This window comes from Ambystoma mexicanum, chromosome 10 (genome assembly GCF_040938575.1).
Source record: "Ambystoma mexicanum isolate Mex_15411 chromosome 10, UKY_AmexF1_1, whole genome shotgun sequence".
In the NCBI taxonomy this organism is placed as follows: domain Eukaryota; kingdom Metazoa; phylum Chordata; class Amphibia; order Caudata; family Ambystomatidae; genus Ambystoma; species Ambystoma mexicanum.
In genome coordinates this window covers 1,648,039,881-1,648,058,460 of record NC_090932.1, presented here as the reverse complement: position 1 = coordinate 1,648,058,460, position 18,580 = coordinate 1,648,039,881, and the positions used below count along the sequence as shown (strand labels likewise).

Sequence of the window (18,580 nt, the reverse complement as noted above, 5' to 3'; positions counted from 1 at the left end):
CAACACAAGATTACGACATGTGAGCGAGACATGGATCTGCTGGGAATAGAGGAGCAGCAATCACCAAGCACTACCGGAGAAACATCCCGCTGCAAACCACCCAAATCATGGGAATGGTGGACCACAGTAAGCTCCAAACGCCCAATGAAATGACCACCCAACAGCGCGACACAACGTGCCAAAAAAATCTACCCCTGGTGGTCAAATCGGCCTGCTGGGGAGTCCCATCGGGTCCGGCCTCTCGAAAAAGAACAGTGTGTAACGCAGTGAGTCCGGGGAGGGCACTCGCTATACAAAGAAGGGGCACTGTCACAGGCAAGCATCAGCTTTACAGAGAGGCTTTGGGGGTGGCAGAGAGAATCTTGAAATGGGATGGGTAGATCTTGCGTTGTTCAGGTCTGGGAAAGTGCTACAGCTCAGCTCTCGTCGATATGACACGAAGGGTAGAGGGGGGCAGTCAGCAAGCTGAGCTCGCCCAGGGGGGGAAAGCAAGGGCGGGCGGGTTCAATGTCAATCCAGGAGGCTGAAATCTTTAATAAGCACACCAAATATTACAATGAGCTCCCCACAACGGGAATCCCCCGAGACCCAGGCTACGGGACATAGGCGCACTCACAATACCTCACTATCTCCTAGAATGGGGCAATTGACGATACTGTCCCTAAACGTAAATAGGTAAAACTCGCCACTCAAAAGACAGAGTGGAGAGGTTTATACGTAAGGAAAAGCCCCACATGGTCACACTACAGGAAACCCATATCTGATCCTGAGACTATAGAATCCGAATGTGGGGATACACTAGATTGTTTCAGGCCACTCAGCCTACTAAAAAAGGGGGGTGGCCATTGCTATGCGAGATGGAGTAGACCTGGCAGTTAAGGACTCGCAGAAGGACTCCCGGGGTAGATATCTGGCAGTGATGTTGGAGGCCAGAGGAGAGGTCTACACAGTCGCGACAATTTATGTGCCCAACACCAGACAATATCCATTTATGATAAAGGCCCTCACCAGATTGAGCAATATCGCCGCAGGCTGCATCATATTAACTGGGGATTTTAATATGGCCTGGGAACCCCACAGGGATAGGAGCAAGATGTTATGGGGCTCACAAGATGGGCCCTCGGGTGACCTAAAAGCAAAAATGGGAGACCTGGCGCTGGTGGATGCATGGAGGGAAACTCGGGGGAACGCTCCCGTATATACATTCTACTCACATGCGCACAACCTACTCACGTATCGACTGTCTGGGTATCTAACTCTCTTTTAGGAAATGTAGTAGACATTACACTAGGTCCCATCGCAGTCTCTGACCACACTCCCATCCTCTTGGCGATCACCAGGCTGCAAGGGGCTCCAGGTCTATGGAAATGGAGGTATCCTACATCACCTTTTAAAGACTCTATCCTGGTTAAGGAAATTGAGCAGGAACTAGAAGATTTTGTATCCTATAATAGCTGGGAGGACACCTTGCCACAGACATGGTGGGACGCCCTCAAAGCCACAATAAGGGGTAAGATTATAGCGATCAAAGCGAGGAGGAGGAACAGCTGGGTAATGGATTTAAGGACGAAATGGCACAAATGGCTGAGAAACAATCGAGGGCCATTGAAAGAGAGGTTCTCACAGTTGGAGCCCAGCTGAATATCATCCGCACTAGAAGCGGAAAGGATCTTGCTACGTCTGCGCCAAAAATATGTTAAGGCAAACCGATCAGACCGCTTACTAGCCAGAATGCTCCGAAGGGAGGAGAGGGACAAAATGATTTTGAAAATCGGGGGAGAGGAGGCCCAGACATACACCTCCAATAGTGAGATAGAAAGTGAGTTCCGTAACCTCTACACAAACCTATATTCCTCAAGTAATTCAGACCATAGAGCACACCATGGGTATCTGGAGAGGGTGAATCTCAGGTCTATATCTAATGAAGAAGGAATGGTTGGAAGGGGAAATAACTATAGATGAGGTCAGAAAGGCAGCGTCTACCCTGGCAACTAATAAAGCCCCAGATGGGTTCGTAGCTGAATTCTACAAGCTACATAAGGAATTCCTAATCCCCCATTTCACTAGATTCAAATGGGGTCTACTAGGGCACTGCCCAGGTCAATGGAGGAGGCAAAGGTCATTCTTATACATAAGAAAGGTAAGGATCCGGAGGTATGCGGGGCATACCACCCGATAGCTTTATTAAATGTGGACGCCAAGATACAAACTAAGATACTGGCTTCCAGATTGGACACCATCATGCCCACAATAGTCCAGGCCGTCCAAGCAGGCTTCCTAAGAGGCTGCCAGATGGCCGATAATGTAAAGAGGATAGCCCACCTGACAGAAAAAGCGCACAGCAGGGGGATTCCGGCTTTCCTCCTGGCAATAGACACAGAAAAGGCGTTTGATCGGGTGGAGTGGAGCTTCCTCTTTGTCACGAAGAATAGGATGGGGTTTGGCCCTAAATTTATGGACCGGGTCATGGCCAATTATCAAAATCTGACCCTCAGATTGGCGGTCAATGGTTGTATATCCGGCCCGGTGGCGGTCGAGCAGGGTACAAAACAGGGCTGCCCACTCTCTCCACTTATGTATGCCCTCCACTTGAAACCTTTCCTGGCAGCAGTTAGGGTGGCAGAAACCATAAAAGGCATACCGTCGGGGGGCAGGAGCATAAAGTGGCCGCCTTTGCGGATGACTTGCTTCTCACGCTGATAGAACCAAAGTCATCTCTCCTAGCGCTGTGAGAAACTTGACCGCTTTGGACTAGTGGCCAGGCTGAAAATGAACTCCAGTCGGAAATATTCATCCTCGGACTGTCGCCCTCCACCGAGCGACATGTCAAAAACGCCCATGCCTTCAGATGGGCAGCTAATCATATTAAATATCTAGGGGTGCACCTTACTGGGACCGTGGTAACTTTCGGGAAAACTACCTGCCCATGATAGAGAAAATTAAACTGGTTGACTGGGGACCACTAACCATTTCCTGGCTGGGACGCATCAATGTCCTAAAAATGGTGGTTTTACCACAGCTCTTTTACCACTTCACTGTCCTCCCAATTGTAGTTCCACGTACCTTCTTCAGAGCCCTTCAAAGGGTCACAAGTCAGTTCATATGGAATCGAAAGAAATTGAGGTTGGCAGCATCTCTCATGAGAACCCCAACCTCCTGGGGGGTGGGGGAATGGGCTAGCCTGACTTTAGGGCATACTATCTCGCAGCCCAAATTAGAATACCTAGGGATTGGCAGAAGGACGATTGTAACAAGCCGTGGAGGACTATGAACCGAGTAGTGGTAGCAGGGCATCTAGAGGGAATGTTATGGAAGCCAAGGGCAAATAGAACCCCTCAAATGTATGCAAGCGAAATCACATAGACTATAGGAGAAGCATGGGACACTGCAGTGAAATGGGCCCCCATCACTACATTCCCCTCCCCATACACCCCTAGTTCGAGAACCCACAAACCACTCCGGGCTGCAAGAACATGGGATTTGATGCATGGTATCGGGGAGCCTGTCGGGTGATATGCAATATGTATCAAGAGGACACAGTGAAGGACTGATTAGTGCAATTCAGACTTTAATCTAGACGAGAGGCACAGATATGGGTACATACAACTGAGGCATTGGCTGTCCCACCCTGAACTGCGGCAGGCTGTCGCACGATTGTTAACTTCCCCCGATATGGTGGAAATGTCCAAAACTGGAGACGTTCTGGGGGCAAATACGTCAGGCACTGGTGCTCACCCTGGGGAATGCAGGGGGCAAAAACCGGTCTGGATATATGCTTGGGTGGAGCCCTGGGAGATATCCCCACAAAATCCCACCGGAAAGTATGTCATGATGTCGGCTGCACTGGAGCTGGCGCGCAGATGGAAGTCCAAAGAACCTCCACAAGGGCATGAGTGGGTCGCAAAAACATGGTCAGTGCTAGCTATGGAGTGGCTCACTTACTCAATACAAGGAGAGCACATGAAGTTCAGGAGGGACTGGTCCGAATTGATATTTGAAGGAGGGAGCACGCAGAGCATGGTGCCCAAAGTCCATGACGCTGTTGGGAATCATAGAGCCTCAGGAAGAATCAGACCCGTGAGGATGGAGAAAGTGGACTGTCTGAAGCGGCCCTCGACTAAGTGGCCGAGGGTGCGGGACTCTTCTAAAACGTGTTGATCACCTCCGAGAGGGGGACAGACTGTGCCGTTTCTCCTGGATCAAGTGGGGGGAGGGAGAGGGGGCGGGGTAGGTTTGGGAGGGGCGTTTCATCAGTTGAAAGTTTGTCTTAAGAAAGGCTAATAAAAACAAAGTTGAGGGGGGTGGGGTAGGGAACAGACCAGACTGTGTGACGAAAGCAGACCCCAAACAAGAGCCTCTACCGGGCTAAAAATGACCTGAATCAGAAACAACCCACCAGTTTGAGTTAACTTAAAATCAAGCAGAGGTATGCAATATGAGGTAAAATAGCATAACTAAGGGCAGGGGTGTGGTGTGGTGGTATGTGGGAAAGGAAGCGCAAGGGGAGGCAAATGGTACCCTTCTTAAATCCGTGTCATGAACAGTCCTGACTGGGTGTGCAGAAAGACTTTTAAAAAATACCTGCATGCAAGTAAATTGGGTACCTGAGCTGGAAAAACATGCAAAGTCCTACGTTCAAGTGAGGTGTGGCATGCCCAGACCCCAGTTGCTAGGATCGGTCACTAAGGAAGCAATGCCCTAATGACATGCGCATGTGGTGAAAGCAACCAAGGAAGTGTCACCTGAATATGCACAAATAACCGGGAAATCCGCCATGATTGTTGCTGGATCCGGCTAAGATCGCATGACAGAAGTAATATTACTGAGCCTCTGGTGCATTCAAATAAAGCAATTTGTTTGTAATCCAGATGGATTGAATGATAGGTGCCTGATTGATGCAGCCAAGGTGGCGTTTATCAGGTCAGTTTGCAGGTATGAATGATGCAGTGACGGAGCCGGGTCCCTGTGCAGATAGAGTGTGGGTGGCCTGCTATTGATTACTGCAAGTGCATGTCCCATTACTTCACTCTCCAGTCTCCTGACCCGCTAAAAGTCGATGCACAATTGCTGAAAGGCGGATGAAGTTGCAGGAGAAAATCTTACCTAAATGTGTTTATTCAAAGTCGGAAGTGTCGTGGTGGTGGTCTGTGATTGACCTGCCAGGCTACAAGATTTTAGACGGGTATCATGCAGGACTAGAAGCGGAAGTGTCTGCATACCATATCGCAGCCGAAAGTTGTAATCGTCGGGCCTGGGGGAAAGAAGAGGTACGCGAAAACCACTGCACAGAGCTGGGCGTTAATCAACGAGGTAAGGGAAAAGATTATATGCTGGCCATCTTTCTTGAGTAAAAATATGATTAAAAAGTACGAGAATGAAGGTTAAATAAATTGCATAGACCAGTGTAGCTCCTCATTTAACCCATTGGTATGTGTTTGTAGACGGTGTATCCACCATTTCAGCTTTTGTAATCTATTTACACTTGAGATATGTAAGCAGTGATTCTGTACTTGATCAATGATGCTCCACGTTATGTCATCAGCTGTATGTTGGGCTTGTATGAAATGTGAGACAAGCGGTGCTGACTCCGTCCTTATTCGAATCTGAGATCTATGCTCGTTAATCCTAGTCATCACTTTTCTGGTTGTTAAACCAATATATAATAAATTGCAGGGACATTTAAATTACAATGTTGCTCTGGCAGTTCATGAATTTGCGCAACTCCCATACAAAGTTATGATGTTTAAAGGTTGTGGCCCGAGAGGTGAATTGACAGGCACTGCAATTCCCAAAAGGATGGTGGCCCACTGCTGGTCCCATCCTGTGTTGCCATGCTGCTTGTGTGTCATGGATCCAAACTAGGCGACATAAATTTAGAATGAACTAGACTGTCTTGAACATTGCGATTTTGTTTCAAGGCAAACCGAGGTGGTCCTTTCATGCAACCAGTGCTTAATCAGTTTTTAATCTTGTCTGTCTGGTGAAAGTAGTAACACAGACAATGAGTTGCTGCTCTGGATTTTTACTCCGGGGAGCCAAAAGCAGGTCTCTGTTCGTAAAGCGTGCCCTTTTGGCTGCTTGTTTGATGGACTTCCGAGGGTTACCTCGGACTGGTCAGTCTGCCGGTCAGAGCCTGCGCATGCTGAGAATAATCTTCCACATATGTACAATTTCACTGAATTCTTAGGAACTGGAGATACAGTAGATTATCCTTTAAGGATTGAGGATGTTGGCTGTTTTGCGTCAAAAATGTGTTTTTTCTTCCGGTATAAACTAGTATAGACTTTGCCTTGCTGTTGCCCGATGTTTAAATCTAAAAAAGCATGATTGTTACTAGATGGCAAAAAACTAAATTGGAATACTGCTGGTTCAACCACTCCATAAAAAGACCTACATTTTGGGTCTCGCCATGCCAGATAAAGAAAACGTAGTCAATGTATCGTCTCCATTGTCTGATTTGCGGAGTGAAAGGGTTGTAGTTTCAAATTAATTGTACCTCCAAAATCAGCCATATAAACATTGGCCACAGATGGTGAAAAAGATGGCAACTCCATGTTTTTATAAGAAAAGTTCATTGTTGAATTCAAATAAATTGTTGCACAAAGCTATGTGTAACAATTCAAGTATAAAGCCAGATGTGGCACCAGGAGATTTTCCAATCTTGCTTGGATTATGGATAATACTTTATCTTGGGGGATGCTAGTATACAGGACAGACTAATAGGTCGCTCGTAACATCAAAGTCCTGGCCCTCAAAAGCATTAATGGCTTTATATGGGTCTAATACTTGCCTTAGTGTGTATCCCCAACTTAAAATAATGTGCATACATTGGTACACAGGAGCTCTGCTTGCATCCTAATGCTGCCACCTTGTGGCGCTCTGCTATTGTTGCTGCCAGATTTAGAGAGTTTATTTTAATGTACTCAAATACCAGCTTCAAATAAAGTATAGATTGTGGTAAATGCCCTGATTCTAAAATTACCTGCCTAAAAATCAGTTTTGCTACTTGCATCATCGGACTATGTTTTTGTTAGTGTGCTTTTCTATAGCACTTACCTGCTTGAGGCAAGGATTCCATATTTCAGCCTTACCAGTAGTGGTGATTGAAAGATCGACCTGGCACTTTTCGTCAGTCGATGCAGTGTTTGGGCTGGTATTTGTTGGATAGTCGTTTCTGATGACTAGCTTTTAAGGTAGAATTATGCTCCTGTTAATCTTTGGAAATTGTTCAGGAGTGTGCATTGAGTCTCATCGGCAGTGTGCATTCAAGGCAGAAATGAGCGCTGAACAGATGATAGCACAGCATAATAAACCTACATGTGACATTGCATTGATTGTGTTGCTTCTTTCATGTCTCAGAGCTCAAGGAGGAAGGACAGCTCAGGGCCAACTGATCCACTGATGTGGGCCTGCTCTTCAAGTGCCCAGACCTCTTGCTTTGGTAGAAAACAGATCTGGCTATTCTAATAGTGTGAACATTCCAATAGTGTGAACATCTCTAATTGGTCTTTAATGTTTCAGATCCATCTAAAAGACCCAGGCTAGACGTGACCCGCCATGGAATGGTGTTTCAGCACCCAGGAGTGGCATCTGGAGTATCCCTACAGCAGCTGATGCCTACGGCACAAGGTAAGACCAGATCCCTCCTGTTTCGTAGCTTCTGTTCTGCCATGCCATACTGTTAGCAAAGATTCTTCTGTACTGCACCTTTTCTTCCATTTCTACGGACTCTTACACTTTGCTTTTATTTTTCTATCTGATGCTGGTCCGATTGCACAGCGAGTAGAGCGCTCGCTTTGACATCTGTGCAGAGCCTGCTGATTCAGGTTCGAATCCCGGCAGGGCCAAACTCAGCCTTTCGAAGTCGGTACATGAGCACCACACACCGTGGGTAATAGCAGTGCTCAGGATTTGTAGCGCTATATAAATGCTAAATTATTATTTTCGGTTCTTTTTACAGTGCAATGAAGCCTTACACTTCAGTGGCTTTTGCTCATCTGTTAAGGGGAAACTGACCTGTCCTTCAGGCTGTCGGTACTGGGAAACCTTGTTTCCCTTAGTCGTGTTACTTTACTTCTTGTAGTAATTTATCACTGTGGTAACTTATTACAATGCATCTTACAATGCTGTTCAATAGGGTACACTTTTTGTTTTGCCCTAAACTAACACTCAGAGGGTTTTTAGTAACTCTAGTTGTACGAAATGGACAAGCTAGTGGCAGCAGTGACTATTCTCTTTGTGCATTTCGTTTTAGCCTGACCGTGTTTATTTACCAGGTTTGGCTACTAACTGGCTAGTGGTCAAACATTGCCATGCCACAAGATATTTCGCTTGATCATGGGCCATCTTGTCTTTTAGCCTTCTTCCTGCACTGAGGCCAGGAAAATCCTTATTGGACTTCCAGTGCCCAGGAATGCAGAGGCTTTTGGCGGGCTGCTGAAGGGCTATGTGTGTTTGTTGCCAGGAAGTGGGATGGGAAGTGGGATGGGACTGGCTGGTCCCAATCCATATACTGGTGCCAGTGTGTCTGGGTGGAATGAAGGAGTTTTGCTGCCATTGTTCCTGATTGGACCACTGCTGGGGTGTTTGTGGGGCGCAGATCTGTCATTGCCTAGTGGGGGCTGCTGCCCTTACCTGGCTTTTTGGATAAGAAAAGGACCCCTGCATCCGCTCTAGAGAGATCCTGGAAGAAACCTAAGGAGCCAAGACTCCTGTCCAGCTACAGGACTTGCAAGGAGACGTGGACTTGTTGGAAGAAGGCTTGGCGACCAACTTCTGCTGCTGCCCTGGTAGAGCCCTGTCCTGTGGAACATCGCCAGCAGTCCTGCGAAGGAGATACAACTCTTTGAGTGAAGGGAACATCTATTCTCGACGTCAGCTCGGATTCCTACGAAGAAGAGCCTTCGAAAGTGCCCCAGGACCCCTGTGTGGCTGACCAGCTCTGAGTTTGGGCTACTGTGTTTCAGACATCACTGTTCGTAGTTGAGGCCAGGAACTTGGGGGATCCTAAGCCTGTCCTATAAGACTTACCTATGAGAGATTTTGTGGTCCTAGCATCAAGGGGACCTGAGATGGGAGGGAAAGTCTGACCGCGACAAGCATGTCCTATTGTGTCGCTGTGCATTGGTGGCCGTCCAAAATTGCTTACGTGCGTCCATTCCTGTCCTGTGAGGGGGGCCTGCATCAGGTTTTGCTGCATTCTTTCACTGAGTCCTTGCACCAGCATCAGACACCGATCGGATATCTGCTTGAACCTGCCACCCCTGGGGCGCAAGTGCTGAGGCTAACGGCGGGAAAAGTGACTTCGGACCTTCTTAAACAGACCTGCCAAGTATCATGCAGAATTGGAGCACACAGGGTGAGTTGTAGCGATACTTACATGCCCCCCTAAACTCCCTTTAAAAGTTTGCTAACCTTTTCTAACACTTTGGCTTTGCCATTGCTTGTTCGGACAAGCACTCCGAAAGTTGGGAATATGTCAGTCAGATTAACTTGTCCCTTAACCATTGGAACTGTTTACTGGACCCCAGAGACCCTACCTTCATTTTTTTCCACAAACTACGTGGAACTTTGCTGAACATTTGGGCACAATGCCCCAGACACCTTAAGGTTGGACTTCTGAAGTTGGTGTTGATTCTCTGTGGGCTAGTAGTGCAAATACTAATCTGTACCTTTCTTTTCAGGGCTTTGATATGTATTTGGACCTGCACCAGTAATTTTATATATGCATCATATTTTTAGTATTGCCTGATTTTAGTCATTTTTCACTGTTATTTTGGCCATAAGTAAGGTATTTTTTTATACCCGTTTGTCTAATTGTTTTCCTTGACTGCTTTGCTGTGTGCTTATTGTGGACCCCTTACACGCTCACTACCCCTTGAGACTTAACTAGACCACTCTCCTTGCTACCTTGAACTGGTTTGGCTACAGCTTCCCAGAGTTGTCCCAGTCACAATATAGGTTGGCCTATGCATCTGTCCACCAGGACAGAGTATAGAAAACCAATCCTAACGCTTACATTTAGGGTTGGTCAGTGGGATGATCTAGTGGTTTTGCGAAAACCCTTTTGCAATCCACTAGTGCAAGCAATACTAACTACAGACACCTCAGTCTCTGGATGGGGCGCCTGTTACCTTCACAGCTCATGGCCAGTGGACATACACCACAGCCCAAAACCACAACAACCTTCTAGTACTTCTGACAGTTCTCAAGGCTCTGCAAGCTTTTCAGCAGCATCTAGTAGGTCCAACATTGCAAGTCCTTACAGACAGCACCACTGCCATGTTTTACCTAAACAAGCAGGGAGGCAGCCACTCTCCAAGTCTGTCCACACTATCCCAGACAATTTGGAAGTGGACACGCAAGCGGAACATGTTCCTAGTCTCAACACGTTCCAGGGCAACTCAATGCTCTAGCAGACACTCTGAGCAGAAATCCTTTACCCGAAGAGCATGAGTGGCCACTCAACAGATACTCCCTTTTGGGGTTATCCTCCTGTAGACTTCTTCGCCACAAGCCAAAATGCACAATCCCCAGACTTCAGATCCAGGTTTCCCAGCCAGTCCAAGGGGAACGCCCTGTGGATGAGCTGGTCAGGGACATTTTCTTATGCATTTCCCCCAACACCACTCAATAGGATGGTGCACAAGATGCACCAGGAACAAGCTACGCTACTTCTGTGCCCCTCCAACATGCTGTCCCAGCACAAGGGGACAACACTCCACCCACATCCTCGGTCTGAGTTTGGCAACCTTCCTCCTGAAGTCCTAGAGTTTGATTGGGCACTTAAATCTTCCGCAGAGGTGTATGGATATCCTAAAGTAGACACAGAAACCCAACACCAGACACTGTTACTTCAACAATTGGAAAAGGTTTGTGCTATGGTGCTGATCACGATTGTTCAATTAAATTGAATGTTCAAAATCCAACATTCTACACTACGTGCTTCATCTACTAGACTCTCGCCTAGTATTTAACTCCTTTTAAGGTACACTTAGCGGCCCTGTCTGCGTACACCACTTCGCAGAACAAAGTGTTTTGTTGGAAAGTTCCTGTTTTCAGAGCGTTCATGGAGGGAGTAAAGGCACTATATATACCCTCCCTGTTCTAATCCTTCACCAGTTTGGGACCTTAACGTTTTGTTCTCAGAGCTCAAGGGCCCACCTATTGAGCCCAAGCACAAAGCCAGCCTAAAACACTTAACCTACAAAACCGCTTTTCTGGAAGCCATCAACACGATAAGATGGTTAGTGAACTACAGGCATTATCTGTACAAGACCCTTTCTTTGTCATCCACAAGGAGGTTCTCGGAACACTTCCTAGATTTTCACAAAAATTCATATCCAGGTTTTATGCCAACCAATCCATAGAACGACCTACTTTTTTCCAAAATCCATCTAACTCTGCTGAAGTCTCCTTACATTAGATGCAAGGACGGCAGTTTTGTACTACGTCAACAAAACCTATGAGGAAAACAGACCAGCTCTTTGTTTCCATAGCACCTCTTAGGGAAAGTGATCACATATAAAAAAAACACAATCTCCAGATGGATAGTCAACTGCATACAGCTTTTACTATCAAAGAATACCCTACTCTTCACACCAAGAGCTCACTCTACCAGAGGTACCGGGGCTACATTTGCATTTATTGCAAAAGTCCCCTTAGACACAATTTGAAAAGCAGCTACTTGGAGTGGCATACATACGTTTACTCAGCACTACTGCATTGACACACATTCTAAAGCAGATTCACAGGCGGGACATCTATTTGCCGCTGTACCTTCACGCAACCCACCTCCTCCAGATAATGTATGCTAATTTATGCTTAGCATATGATCTAAGCAGATCCACAATCCTCAGAAGGCGTACATTTCTCAGCATAATTGTATTTCTGATGCTTGTATCTGCTTAGATTCACATGCGCCCACCATTTCTCCCCTTCTGGAGTCGAAGGTGCATGGATGTTCTTGCTCTGTCGCAATTTGTTATGCTTTATTACTTCTGTACTCATGTTACACTTAATGCAACCTCAAGTCAGAAACAAAACAATCTGAGGAACCCCGATGCGTGAAGGACCAGGGTACACTAGACATTGCACTTGGGATAGTATTACTGACCCGCCCAGTCGACGTCACTTTTCATTTTCGAAAACAACATGTAATACTCTGCGACTACTTTTGGGTAAGAATTAATGTAGTCAAACTGCGTTAGGTGAGATTTTCATGGAAATGGTCATTCTTCCTGACCTTGGTCAACCCCAGTACCTCTGAGTGGGAACCTTTTTCCACACTCACAGAATCTTTTACTCTTTTTATGGGTGTCATTTCTTTTTGACTCTCCATAGTGTCTTTTTAAAGTTATCCTCTTTAACAACTTTTGGCAGTAAGTGCCTGTTGTTGCTGGGTTGCCTTAGGGGCTCCCCTTTTAACTTTCTCTGGCTAACCTTCAGAGAACTACTGTTCCCAAGTGTAGAAAGGATCTTTTGATCCCTTTTGCATTTCATTCTGTGAAGCAAGCACATCCCACCTTATCTGGAGTGCTGGGGAGATGCAATGTATCCCCTTTCGAATGGTTTGTGTCCTCTCCTCCAACGTATTCCACATCTTTGACATGTAATGTCCACAGCTGTGTACTTCGGAAACTTTTTCGGCAGACGGCATCCTGCGTAGAGGGCATCGGGTTGATGTCCCTCTAAGTCCTCCATCGAGGGCGACGTCACCTGATGTTATAAATAGGACACACAGCGCCCATAGCCTCAGTTCCGTTTTTTTCCGCAAACATTTTTGCTTCGGAGGCTCAGCGCGTCTCATGTATTCCTTGTGAATGTCTTATTCTTCGACCCCTCCGATTCCGCGGTCTGGCTTTAAGACTTGCCGGGACTGCTGGTCTAAGATGTCGATTACGGACCTGCATCGTATTTGTGTGTTGCTTCTATATTGCTCCCTTCCGAAGAAGGCTTATTCTAACTGACAAATTAATAATTGTTCAAGAAACCTCGTGTGTAAGTGTTTATTTGAATACATTTCACTGTGAATATCTGCAACTCCCCTACAGCTCACACTGACCCCTCTTGAGATGAGTCTGGCTGCTCAACACGCTACCAAACTGTGTAGTACAAGCTTATACCAAAGGCTTGGTTCCTACTGCCAGGAGGTTAGGGTTATTGTAGTGCACCCAAAGGGTACTGCATCCAATCTTGCCTAACACCACCCAACTAGTTGGTCGCCTTATGCAGAGCTCATCTGAGTTTATATTGCAAAAGTAATTATTTGTTGGCCCACGACCAATGATAGTTTAGTCTTTGACTTCTCTTAGACTACTTTGTAAATCGCTACCCCGACAACATTCAACTGCTGTTTCAGCAACTGGTTCATCGATCGACATCTGTCGACCGCATGGCCTCGGCCCTCCGGCCAGGCCATTGCAGTATGGAGTGGACCTGGGTTGATTCTTTTCTGAGAATGCATTTCCTCTTCCCCGCTTTTCTGGTCTGGCTACTGCTTTTTGCCTCTTCTATGGAGAGGACTTCATTTAAGTTTTTTTATTTTTTTGTTTGTTCTTGCACGGAAAATACCCCTTGAAGGACACCCATTGCAATAGGTGCTTACCTCATGACCATGACGAGCGAGCCTGTAGGTCCTGCAAACTCTTTCGTCCTAAGATGTTAAGATAGGGGGACTAAGCAATGGGTGGCCTATGTGATCCAGGCTGAAAGTAGTTTCCCCGTTGGCGCTGTTTCCTTGGATGACGAGGACTCTTGCGTCAGCCGTGGCTCCGACGTGGACACCATAGACCTTTCATCGGAACCGTCCGGTTCCCAGGTGCCTGTACCCGACAGACCACTGGTACTGTTATAGGTAGTTCTCACCCCGGCGACAGGGGCACACACGCACCACCCAAGGATAAGCACACCACACCACAACCCCCCCCTCCCCCGAGCTTCCTCAACGGATGCGTCATAGAACCAGATGCCAACACCCCCTCCCCGCATCGTCGTCTCGGCATGCTTCCGGGCATTCCACTAATAAGGGCATCTCCTCTAAAAAGTACATGAGTGCTGACATGCCATATAAGAGGGCGTCGGATCCTAAGGGTTCAGCAGAGCTAGTAACTGCGACGACACCTTACAGGCATGTTGAAATCCCTCATACAGCCGCTGAAGTTGTGCTAAAGTCTTGCGGCTTGTTTTGGAATGACCTAAAAGCACTCCCTCTCGCTGAGAGGAATACTCTGAAAGCCCCCAGCCCCGACTAGGGCTTTATCTGATCAATCGCCTCCCTCTAGAGAGCCTTTCCCTCCTCCAGACACCTGCTTCATCCCTGTTAAAATGTCTTAATTTAAAAGGTTCATTACTCCGAAGCGACCTAGGGAGGATGCTGCAGAAGCTTCCAATTCAAACACAAACTCATCAAGAAGCTATTAGAGTTTTTTGAGCCGGAGGGAACATATGAGGATCCTTATAGACATGAGGACAATCCTTTTGGGCAGGACACAACTGACCAGTGCCCAGAATGAGGACACGATCAGCCAGCTGAGGAAGGTCCTTGGTGCTCACCTACACCAACTCCTGACCCAGACGTCATTTGCCTAGACCCGCCCTCTCCTCAACAGAGGCAGCCATCGCCTATTGATGACCAAATGGCTTTCAATGCCACCCTAAAGAGGGCTGCAGACCACTTTAAACTTGCCACACAAGAGGCTGTTCAGGACTTTGTTGGGGACATCCTAAAGGGAAAAACCTACCACCAGTCAAGCTATTCCCCTGCTGAATTCCTTTAAGAAGCACCTTGCACCTTTCTTACGATCTCCTTCCCTTGTAAGGGCTGTCTGGTTGAGAAGCTGTTTCGCCCCTCTCCATCTGACCCTATGTCCATTCGGGGGCATGCCACACCAGACGCCTTGGTTGTTACAACCACCAGGAAAAGGGTGGGGTGCCACTGTCTACTGCAGAGGCTCCTCCCACCGACAAAAACTGCTAGAAACGTTATGCCCTTGGCAAACGTATGACATGTCGGCAGAATATTCTACCAAAATTGCAAATACTGCTCTTCACATGAGTTATAGGGATGTGCTGTGGAACCTGATTCAAGAAGGCCTCCAAGAGGTCCCCTAACACACGCGATCACGCCTGCTAGCTGTTGTATCTGAGGGAAGGCAGGTGACCCACAACATCCTTAAAAACACGCTAGATGCTGCAGAGTTGGCAGGATGCACTCTGGCACAGGGTACTCTCCTTAAGAGGCACGCCTGGCAAAAAGAATTTGGGTTCTAAGCTGGAGACTCAGGCCTCCTTGATAAATAAGCCAGTGGAAGAGTCGAACTTGTTTGGTAAGGCTGTAGATGACGCCTTGGAAATGGCGGAAAGGAGCATGAGACGCTCAAATCTCTCAAATCAGATCAGCCAAACCTTTTCAACAGCGGGGAGGTACAAATTCTTGCTGTTCCATTCGGGGTCAGTCCTTCTCCCGATCTCCACATGGACAATATGGAGCAGGAGGTACCGCATGGTCCACATGGCAAGGTTCAGCTGGCAGCAGCCAAAACCAGCAAAGGGGGCAGCACAGAGGCAAGGGTAGAGGCAGAAACCCCATCCCAAGAGTTCCTCTGCATCAAAATGACTCGCCAGACCGGGTCGCCTCCCCGGTTGAGGAACGGCTGTCATTCATTCATGCATGAGGGGTTCACATCAGACCAGTGGGTGCTCAAGACCGTCGTCCGCGGTAATTGTAACGAGTTTCACCAGCCACCTCGATACCATCCACCAAAGAGCAGACGCTTATCACCAGCACACCTGCAAATCCTGCTGGAAGAGGTGCAGATCCTTCAGGAAAAGGGCGCCATAGAAGTCGTTCCCATTCATCAGGTAAACAAGGGTTCATTGTAAACATTCATTGTAAACATTAATTGTACTTCCTTGTACCCAAATAGGATCTCACCATGCACCCTATGTTAGATTTGCGCCCAGCAAACAAGTATGTCAAACCGCAAAGGTTTCGAATGACAACATTGCAGGAAGTAATCTCGCTGCTAGTTCAGGGGGATTATATGGCAACATTGGACATTAGTTGTTGCCAGCACACAGAAAGCACCTAAGGTTCATGATAGAGGATAAGCACTCGGATCCTTGTCCTTCCCTTTGGCATTGCCTCAGCTCCACGGTGTCGACTGGCTAATGGGGAATTTGTGCGGAACATGTGTAAAGACTGGAGGGGGTGTCTGTACTTCCGCTCTCTATATGGTAGAGGAGAGGCACAGAGGACCCCAGCCATGATTCTATATTCTTGGTATGTGGTCGAGCAATCCAGGCCTAGCTTCTCAGGAGGTGATGCAGGCTGGTTCTTAAGTACAGTGTAGTCCCCAAGCACCCACAAAGGAATGTCTGCACACTATCGGTTAGAACAGTCTTTATATAATTAATATTCAAGGTTATGTACACTATCACAATAACTCACTTTGTGCTCTGAAAATCAACAATGGTGGTACCACAAATATTATCAGATCTCATTAAAGTGCATCAGCTATACTGTCAAAATGTCACAAGATCAATAAAGAGGAAACCAGCAGTAGAGAGAGGAAGGAAAGCAAGACGGTTAAACAATTACCAGAATACATGTCTTTACCAACTAGGCACAGTTCTGTGTGGAGATCCCCCACCCCCCACCTGGGCAACCTGTAAAACGATGTATCACAAGCCCAGTCCATATATTGTTCTACGAGTCTCATTTCCCTCTACAATAGTTCTACAGCCCCAATGTACCTGGAATTGTAGTGTTAGTCGTCGGGGAATCGACGGCCTTTCTTGAGTGCCATCCCTTTAAGGCAGGAGTCACGGGTCGTCGAACGTCAGACGGAGAACAGGGTGAACTACTGCGGTGAAGTGGCAGCTTCGTTCCTAGCGGTGCTCGTCAACAACAGAGCGTTGGTGTCCTGCAAGGAAGAGGCGTGCGGGGCACCTCAGTGATGGTAGTTCTGGACCACAAAGAGATGTTGAAGAACTGTTGCCCCGCAAGGGCGTCAAGTCGTCAGTCTCTGTGGTCTTTAGGTGGTGGGAAACCCACCGGCGGATGCTCCTCGTCGCGTTGACGGTCGGTCCATCTCCAGCGGGATAAAGCGGGCGGCGATGCAGACGAGAGCGTCCTTGGCTCAAATTAAGTTCTTAGGTAAACGGGAGCATGGCGGCTCCAGTCGGCAACGGGGGTCGTCGACAGTGGCGGACAACAGTGCAGGCGCTTCTCTTTGGTATTCCGCGGCAGTCCCAGTCTCCGGTTGGCAGCCTGTCGTAGGTCTGTCTTCCAGGGAGCTTTGGCAAAGATCAGCTGGTGCGCGATGGTCCCTCGTAGCTCGGGAAGAGGGCGCCTTACCAGGTCCTCTCTGGGTCAGTTCTTGGAGACACAGCAGCTTTCAGATTGTGAAGAGAGCAACAGCAATTCTTCTCTTCCAGTAGGGCTTCAAGGTTAAGCTTCAGTTTCACTCCAGTTACTCTTCAGCTTCTGAACACGAATTCTAGCAGTGAGAGGCCCTCAGATATACTAGTTGATCTCCCATTCATTCTGCTGTGTCACACTCGGGCAACCAATCGGTCAGAAAGGCATTCATGCAGGCAGGCACTATGCAATCAGGTGCATAGTGCATTCAGGCCATTCACTCCTCTCCAGACACTCACAACAAGTTATGTGTATCTGGACAAGTACCCAGCCATTCAACACTCAACACTGCATTCATACCAGTTTCAGGCAGGGCTGCCTCAGTCATTTTGTCAAACACCAGATACTAGACGCCCACAACACAGAATGCGTATTCGTCACACACACTCCTTTCACCCAGGTCCCACCCACAGGTTGTACCCACAACATAGTCATTGGGAAGGCTCCAGCCAGTCTGGCCTGGACTTCACAACAACACCATATATGGAACTTCCACCCAACATCCGGTCATGGGGAAGGAGCAGAGTCAGGGCTTCCCATGACTTTGGGAAAACAAGGTAATAGGCAATAGAAAGCAAGAGGCCACAGGTGCCATCTTGTTTCCTATCAGGAATCACGGATTCCATTGGCAGGGCCTGGGTATCCCAAAATGGAGGATACTCTGGGCACCTGTCAAATTCAGCATGGAGCTGCCACCAGCCCATACCCTTCTCTGTGGGCCACACACAGGTGCCCAAAAACATACACTAGGGGCAAGGGTTGTAATCCCACCCATGGGTGCCATAAGGGTATCCCATGGGTATGTACACCAAACCAAAAGAGCTGCACCGCCAAGAGTCCCACATGAACTCCTGCGCGGAAAACACAACAGAACACACTATTAAAAAGCACTAAAGGACAAGGATACGGAAGCCCTGTCCTTCCAATGCATTTCCAGCATCACAACATGATTAATAAAACCCAGTAGACGGCAGATCTGCTCTTCAGTCTAGGGTTTTCCATCGAGAAAGTCCAGCCTAGACCCCAGCCTTGGCAAACAGTTTCTGGGGGCTCTAATTCGGACCAAAGACTATCTAGTCTTTCCCTCCGAGAGGTTTCAAAACATGCTGTTCCAGATCCCTCACTATGTAGCCAATCGCGAGGTGACCGTATGCAAAG

The 18,580-nt window shown here is 47.6% G+C and overlaps 1 protein-coding gene across 6 annotated transcripts in view; it reads left to right on the top strand.

The window, feature by feature from the left end:
* Positions 1-18,580, top strand: part of EP400 (E1A binding protein p400) — a 1,542,855-nt gene that overhangs the window by 137,071 nt on the left and 1,387,204 nt on the right. For all 6 annotated transcript variants that reach the window (XM_069620067.1, XM_069620064.1, XM_069620063.1 and 3 more), the window contains one exon: positions 7,522-7,629. In XM_069620067.1, coding sequence (XP_069476168.1) covers positions 7,522-7,629 — 108 coding nt within the window. The remainder of the gene's footprint in view (positions 1-7,521; positions 7,630-18,580) is intronic.